The following is an 8,449-nucleotide window of genomic DNA, read 5'->3' as shown; positions in this document are numbered from 1 at the left end:
TAATTGTTCTATTAGATCTCAGTGCTGCATTTGACTCAAGGGATCATAATCTTTTAGAAGGAAAAGCACTAGGCTGGTTTAAATCTTTTTGATCTTACACATGAATAAGACAGACACCGCGGCAGATCATCTGCTTTGAGGAGATACATTGTCCAAATGAACTCCCCACCAAATGGAGCTACAAAGGGAGCTCAAATTCTGGGGAAGGACCATCATGGAGTACAGGTGTAACAGTACGGAAAAAGACAGGCTGAGGGCTCCCTGGACAGGGATTAGAACTCCTGAAGGTCAGATGTGGCCTGCAGCAGTCCAGGCGGCCAGTAATGGCAGCTGCTGCTGCCCAGAAGGTCAGACCTGGCTTGCAGCTGTCCTAAAGGTCAGACATGGCCTCAAGCAGTACAGAAGGTTGGATGTGACCTGCAGCTGCACAGAAGGTTAGACATGACTTGCATCTGTCTAGAAGGTTGGAAGTGGCCTGCAAATGTCCAGAACGACAGACATGCCTTGCACCTGCCCAAAAGTTAGGACATGGCCTGCAGCTACCCAGCAGATCAAACATGACCTGCAACTACCCTAAAGGTCAGACCTGGCTTGTAGCTGCCCAGAGGGTCAGACAGGGCTAGCAGCTGCCCAGAAGGTTGTAGCCAGAACAGGTGGAGGGACTTGGGGATAATCAGTAGCAGCAGCAGTTGGAATTAGTTATGTTGCTGACTAGTGACTGAAGAGTGACTAAAGTAAATGCACAATTGAGTGGGTGTAATTAGTTCAAATCCAAAACAATAACTAAAGTATGACAAAGACACTAAGTAAAGAAAAACATTTTTGTGTAAATGATGGGGGATACATCGAAATTCATCTCTTTACCTTCCTTTGTAATGAACATGTTTAGTAGTTAATTGAAATCAATGTAGATGGTTTAACTAAAGGAAATTCCTCATATTTACAATCCCATTTTGCTTTAATGTTAATATCCTCATTAACATTTATGCTGCCATCATTGACGAGTCACTTTCACTGCAATACAATCAAAACTCTTTTTAAAAAGTTTTTTTCTGTAAGGAGATGTTTTTTTCCAACCTCTAGAGGTGATACAGCTTCAATGCAGGGTCAGAGCTGTATGATCTGCATATGCAAAACAGACAAGAAAACCATCATCCCTTACGTGAGAGGAAGCGTATAAAGAGTAGAAACAGCGAGAGATTTTTGTTGCTACTCCTTGACGACAGCTCAGATTGCAAAATCATCATGTGCATATACTGCAACTTGGTATTGGTGGTACTTGTGGTTGCTTTAAATAGTCAAGGTGAGTGCATTTTATGCTAGTATCAAACCTATGCATATATCTATCTAATGTATAACTTCTTTTTGATTCATCGGATGCCAGTTTTAAAATATCAAAACACTGTTGGGATATTGATCATCACAACAATAGTGAATTATAATAAGTAAAACTGATAACTGAAAGAATATGTTGTTTTCATAGAAATACCCACTATAGAAAGTTGTTAGTGAGTAAATGTGAACAATGCTGTGCGTTTTAAACTTTATAGGTTATAAAAACACTAAACCACAAACAATTTATCACCGTTTAAATCATCTTGAAACTACTTTCTGTTGAGTTATGCATCTCTGGTCATATCTGGCTTAACTTTTGTTTTATAGATGTAACTACTTTAAATCATGTTCACAGTCACTGCTGCACACTAACCATTTATTCTAAATAAATGTCAAACAGCTCATGCAGGAAGAATCATTGGAGGCCATGAGAGTGCAGAACACAGCAGACCATACATGGTGTATGTGAAAGGCTATGATGTAAATGATGAACCTTTCACCTGTGGTGGATTCCTTGTGAGAGAAGACTTTGTAATGACTGCCGCCCACTGTAAGGCCAAGTCAGTTAAACATAATATATATATCTATACCCAAATTATGTTTCAATAAATATTAGTTAAGATTTAGAATTGTCTTCCTTACTTTCTCTTTTTAGGTTCTATTATGTCTGTTTTGGGATGAACAGACTTGATGACAACCGGACGAAATGTTCATCTGTTAAAAAAGATTTTCAACATAAGGATTACAATAATAAAACTCTCACAAATGACATCATGCTATTGAAGGTAATATAGTTTTAAAATGTATGTTGACTTATTTAAATTGGCAGAATAAGTTTTACTATTTACAGTATTTTTTAAACAAGCCATTCACAAATAATTTTTTTAAAAATCACATTGGGATTCCAGTCTAATGTTTTTTCCATTTTTATCTAGTTGTCCAACAGAGCTGCTAAAAAAATAAAAAGAATGAAACCAATTGCAATGGCAGACAAGGCTGACAACTCTCCGAAAATGTGTCTAGTCATTGGCTGGGGAATAACAGACAATGGTAAAACTTCTTCAAAACTCATGGAGGTCAATGTGACTCTCACTGACGATGAAATGTGTACCGAGGAAAAAGCTTTCTATTCCAAAGGGAAGAAGGGACCAGCTGGGGTAGGCATGCTCATTTCTGCTTCCTCATCTTATTTATTTTTTAATTTTTTGTCTTTCTCATACAAACAATCTATCTGTTTCATTTTAACACTCATCACATGCTCTGTATGTGCTTTCAGGGAGATTCTGGTGGTCCATTAGTCTGCGAGAATGGAAAGGCCTATGGAGTGATCTCAGGAAATCTGGAAGATCTGACCAAATACACCAAGATACCTGAATATATGGATTGGATTAAAGAGGTTATGCAACCGAAATCAGCATTAGACTGAATTTGAATTGAATGCATTAAACTTGAAGCATTTACATTTTTTGTTTTATTGTTCCTTAATAAAACCTACCTTTGCTATTTTTTCTCTGCAGCATACTATTGAGTAACTTATTCCTTATAAATATTAGGATCTGTTTTTGACCAGGTGTGCGTGTGTGATGTGGTCTCAGGAAAAATTATTGTGGTAAATATCTGCATATAGTAGTTTTTCCAGCTTCTGAAGGCTGGATAGCCTTTAATCTAAGTCAAGTTACTGCTACGCTGCTGCTCAAACAAAAAAAAATAGAATAAAAAACACTATATGAAAGCTATATAAAGAAATTTCATTTGGTATACACTCTATGTATACAAAACGACAATAGTGTTTGTCTAAGTCTAAGAAGTTCTTCGGTGAACTAATTCTAGCCGGTAGCTGGTTTTGCTGAACTTATGTGGTTTCATACATTTAGGCTGATTCCTCACATTGGTAAAACAATGGTGTGTAATTTTCTATGGGGACCTATAGATGTTGGAGAGCAAATGCTAGACATGAGACATATTTTTAATTCAAGAGTCATAGATTTTGTAAGCATCATAGTTTTCACAAGAGTCAATAAGGACAACTTCTTTATTTCTGCACTTTGTTTTTATCTTGAAGATAAACTAACATGGTGCTGCACAGCACAGTACAGTCTTTTTAGGCACTTCTTAAAGTCCAGTACAAACATGCGCACACACACACAAAACAAATTATATGCTCATTGTGGCCTAAAAGGAGGCAATATAATAAATTTCAGACGACGCAGAGAGATTTTGTGCACATTTAAACATATTTGCACCATTAGAAGTAACAATAATATGAATAGAATAATATCAATAAAGGAAAACACGTATATACTGGCTGACACAAATTAATGAAGCTGGACAGTAGACATTCTCTACACAAATAAAACTAAAAGAAATGACTGAACTGAAATATTTTGTAGAACATTAAAAGCCGTCACAGAGCCTATAGAACTATGAGGGCGGTTTCTCTCACAGTGTTCTTTAATGTGCTCTGAACAAAGTATGATTAAGTTTTATTAAATTATTATGGGACTTTTAATTTGCAGTATATTGGGTCAAACTGCTATGGAGAGGAGTATGTGGAGATGATCCACCTGTTTGGAGCCTTATCTGCTGTAAAATAGAGAGTGGATAAGGGTGTGGTGGTGGTGGTGGGGAGGGGTCAATCAGCAGACATTCTCATTCTGATTTTTATTTTTTGTAACTTTACCTCTTTGATAATGAATATAGTTGATAATTATAATTTGTAAATTATACTTAATCATGTATTTTCCAATCAAAGGCCAACAATTTATTTATAAATCAGTGAGTCGTTGAAGCAGCAAAACAGTAATCTTAAGGAGTTTTTTAGATACTTTCACAATCAAGATTGAATTAATGTAACGTTAAAATAAATCCCCATCAATTAGCAGCAGTGTCAGTTAAAAGTTACTCCATAAAACCTTGAGGTAATCTAACAAATGGTAAAATGAATTCAACATCACATTAATCATCAATAGTTAAATGTGGACAGTGAAAATGAAGGGCTTCCCGCATAGATGTTGTAGCAGTGCACCAGCAGATAGCCAAGAAGAAGTAATAAACCTCAGCAGGCCTCAGGATGGTGGGGATGGACCAAAGAAGTAAGCTAACCAGCCAGCCCCAGTTAAGAGAAATGACAACCAAAATACACCAACGAAACAAATCAGCTTTTAGCTACTCAGTGTAGGGGGAGACAGGAGGAAAGATTGCCGGTTCTGACCAGTTCAATGGAACTGTCACAATCCTGGTTCTGTTAAGTTTCTGTGAGTTTTCAGTTTCACATTGATCTATGTTTTTTTTTGTTTTCTAGCTTTATTGGTGTTTTCTTGATTATTTGAGTTCTTAGGTTTTTCTTTGTTTGCCCTTTGTTGCCTTCTTGTATTGGTCTCCTTTTCCCTAGCTCCTTTTAGATGTCACGGTCTTGGTTCAGTTAAGTTTTCTGTGAGTTTTCAGTTTCACATAATTCCTTGTTATCTTAGTTTTCCAGCTTTATTGGTATTTTCTGGATATAATTGACTTCTTAGGTTTTTCGTTGCTTGCCCTCTGGTGTTGGTCTCTTTTTCCCTAGCTCCTTCTATAAGCCTCTCTTCACACCTGCTCCCAATCAGCTCATTAGTCCTCTCTTTGTTCAGTCTCCCATATAGGCTACGTTCACACTGCAGGCCTTGATGCTCAATTCCGATTTTTTTTGCGAAATACGATTTTTTTACGTTGCTGTTCATATTTCCAAATATATGTGACTTGTATGTGATCTCCTGTGTGAACTTTAATCATACAACGCAAGAGTCCCGCATGCGCAGTAGAGGACGCAATGACGTCACAGGCCAGCATGCTCTTTTTTTCCGGAAGTAAACATGGATGGTAGTGCCGCCGCGCATCTAGCGGTCTTTTCAATATGGTTAAACATAAATTCTGCTCTCTGCATCATCATCTGCCAAGGTTGTTGTTTTTCTTGCCGCTTCTGCGTAGCAAGACGCATAATAGTGACCTTTGTCGGGTATTAATGACGTTCAGGTCGGATGAATCTGACCTGGCCATTCAGACACAGGTCGCATTTGAAAATATCGGATTTGTATAGGATTCAGGACCACATAGTCAAATGGCCTGGGTTGGATTGGAAAAAATCAGATCTGTGAAATTCAAAATGTCATGAAAAGATCAGAATCAGGTCGCATACAGGCAAAAAAATAAGCCTACAAAAACAAAGGAATGATTGACGTCACAATTAACCTCAAATACAACAGGATCAGCAGTCAAATAATCAGCAATCATCCATGGGATGAAATGAACACATGGAATCAGTCACATGATGAAACATCAGACAGGTAGAGCAAGTTATATTCAGAGTATAAATTACATTAGACCTTCTTCTAACAAGGTCTGCTTGTGTTTTCAATAAAAGGGATTTCCCTTTACTTTTTTGGTGGGGAGTTCATTTGGACCAGTCTCAATATTAACTATGATGGAAAAGTCATGCTGAGTGATGCTCCTTACTTCTGCTTCCCTGTAGCCTGAAGGAGAAGGCATGTATCTCCTAACAGCAGATGATCTGCTGCTGTTTCTGCATCATGTTCCTGACGCTTGCGCGGTGAATCTTGCCGCCTGCGCTGTGCGGAGATGCAAGGGAAACCGTATGTGATGGGGAAACGCAGCTAGACGTAACACTGGTATTTCCATCTGGACACGCGGCTTTGCTACTGGAGTCCTCCTCACTCTTCATCTCTCTGTGTGTGCTGTACGTTAACATCCACCAGCAGAAACACCCACCTACCCAACTGACAGATGTAATCTCACCATACATCAGCTAATCTCATCCTCCCATCTCTCATGACAAGGCGCGCATGAGTCCTATCATGAAAAAAACTGTTAATTGTGCGACCTGAGTAACGTGCAGTAACGGGGTGTCGGTAATGGTAACTGTATTATAGTTACAGTCAAAGTAATGACTTAGATTACTCGTTACTAAAAAAGGTAACAGTGTGATATTTTTAGTTGTTTTTAGTCAACTAAATCTCAAAAAGGTTTTAGTCTAGTTTTAGTCAGTTTTATGGTGCACTTCAAAAAACAGCTAACCTTTACAATTTTGAATAACAACCAGATTTTTTACATGACTGACAGCTCTTGTGTAGATAATACAATTATTGAAGATGCAGTGCTGCAGTGCAGTTCATCATTGCTGTGAGGCAGAAACCTTTGATTTATAGGAGGTCTAGTTCAACACATCATATTGGTTTATATAGCAAACAGACCAGCTAACAAAACATGCAATAAAGGAATGGTATTAGACATACAAGGTTTCCACTCAAAAGCAAACACAGTTTGTCAGAGTTGATAACTATAACAGCTGAAACAAAATTGTCAAACTACCGTGAAATCTTGAAAAGTTTTGTATAAGTCATACTTACAGTAAAAATAAGCACTAAACTTAACTATCTTTACCCTGTGTAAACCTTATTGACAACCACCTGACTATGAAGGAATTCAAATTAAGACTGAACGTCGTTTTTTTGTATTTAAGTAATGTATTTCTAATGAAGGTGTTTGCTTATTAACATAACCTTGAGTTTTAACAAAGTCCCTTTTAATCTGTGAATTTTAGATTGTGTGTTTCGTCTGTATCTGATGTCATCTTAGGGTCAACTTTTGCTTAGTGGGTAGACAAATTGTGGTTTTGCAATACAAAAAGTTGTGGTTTTAATTCTAGATGTTTATTTTCAAAGTGGTTATGGATCTACAAATTGGTGTGTGATTGTTTGCATGTTACTGGTGGCAAATAGGTCAATGAGGTTATAGCATAACTTGCTTTGTGAGGTCAGTATTTAAGAAAAGGTATGTAAGTAAGTCCATATATGCTGACTTTCTTGATTTTACTTTGTTAAACAGGAACTTTCGATTGCCATCAATGACCACTTCCTATCGTTCAGTTCCTGCCTGTTAAATACAAATGTTCTTTGCAGATCTGATCACAACTCAACACATTAACCCTTTTCTAGGAGTGTAAATATAGATTAAATAAAAAAAAAACAGTTTTTTTAATCAAATGATTACTACAGAAAGTATCATTTATGTGGTCACCAAGACAACTTTATTTCAGCTTTGTTAATAATACACATCTACTGCTTTTTGTTTATTCTTTTCAATTTTCAATCACATTTTGATTAAAGCTAATTGTGGAACTGACCATAAACACAGGGGGTTCCCAAACATCAGCCTCCTGAAACAGCAAGTTACAAAATATGTAATAAAAAATATTCTTAAAGGTCTGAGTAAAGGAGTGGTTAGACCTCCCCAATGTGATGTGGAGAAGAGATCAGCTTGGGATCTGGTGATGTCCTCTATCACCTCTGCTCCCCGTCCCGCTCTTTTTCCAGGGATTGGCTCTCCCTCTCTCGGGTTGAGAATGGGGTATTTGAGCTGAAGTTGGGATTTGTGGGCTGGGGAGGGGTGGGAGGTGCTGGGGAACCCCGGTCTGGGTTGTGGTCTGCCCCTGGTGCTTGGCCCTTGCTCACTTGGTGGAGTGTGGAGAACAGGGTGCCTACTTGGGTCAGTAGGAAAGCTGGCTCAATGGGAAAACCCTGTTCCCCAGTTCTTTTCTCCCCATCTCTGATGCTACCCCTCACCTGCTTTATCACACCACCACACACACATAGGATCTTGGGAAGGAGATGGCCTATGCCCCAATTTTGATAAAAACCTTAGTCAGCATCTTTGTGGCCAGAAAATTTAGTTTCTCTTATTTCCTATATTAATTTATACTATTCACTCACTATAAAAGCTTTCACTCTGTCTATTTCACCTGCAAGGCCACACAATTCCCCTGTGTGAGGGTGTTTGTAGACCAGACATAGCTTCTTCCCAAAACAAGCCAGATTCTTTCTCAAGGATTATTCATAATGCTGGTCTCCGTCATCAAGGTCATAGTCATTCCAAAAAAAGAAAATAAAAAAAACAATACTTTGGAATTTGTTTCCAACTTTCAAAATGTGAATTTGAACTGAAAAAGCTTCCTAGATGGGAAGCAAAACGTCTTCAAACTTGGAGTCCTTTTGGGGTGCTAGCTGACCGGCGTTGCTATACAACAGGTTTAGATATAATCACCCTGCCCAGATGCATCTCAGCCTGT

At 38.0% G+C, this 8,449-nt stretch overlaps 1 protein-coding gene across 1 annotated transcript; it reads left to right on the top strand.

The window, feature by feature from the left end:
• Positions 1-1,147: 1,147 nt before the first annotated feature.
• On the top strand, positions 1,148-2,856 carry LOC119780670 (mast cell protease 1A-like). The gene is made up of 5 exons (XM_038280788.1): positions 1,148-1,303; positions 1,736-1,895; positions 1,991-2,120; positions 2,271-2,492; positions 2,612-2,856. Exons 1-5 carry the CDS (start codon positions 1,246-1,248, stop codon positions 2,759-2,761), a joined length of 720 nt encoding a protein of 239 aa, XP_038136716.1. The 5' UTR covers positions 1,148-1,245; the 3' UTR covers positions 2,762-2,856.
• The last annotated feature ends 5,593 nt before the right edge of the window (positions 2,857-8,449 follow it).

The sequence above is a fragment of the Cyprinodon tularosa genome, unplaced genomic scaffold, assembly GCF_016077235.1.
Source record: "Cyprinodon tularosa strain WSP-4 unplaced genomic scaffold, ASM1607723v1 ctg164, whole genome shotgun sequence".
NCBI lineage: Eukaryota > Metazoa > Chordata > Actinopteri > Cyprinodontiformes > Cyprinodontidae > Cyprinodon > Cyprinodon tularosa.
This window is presented reverse-complemented; position numbering and strand designations above follow the sequence as displayed.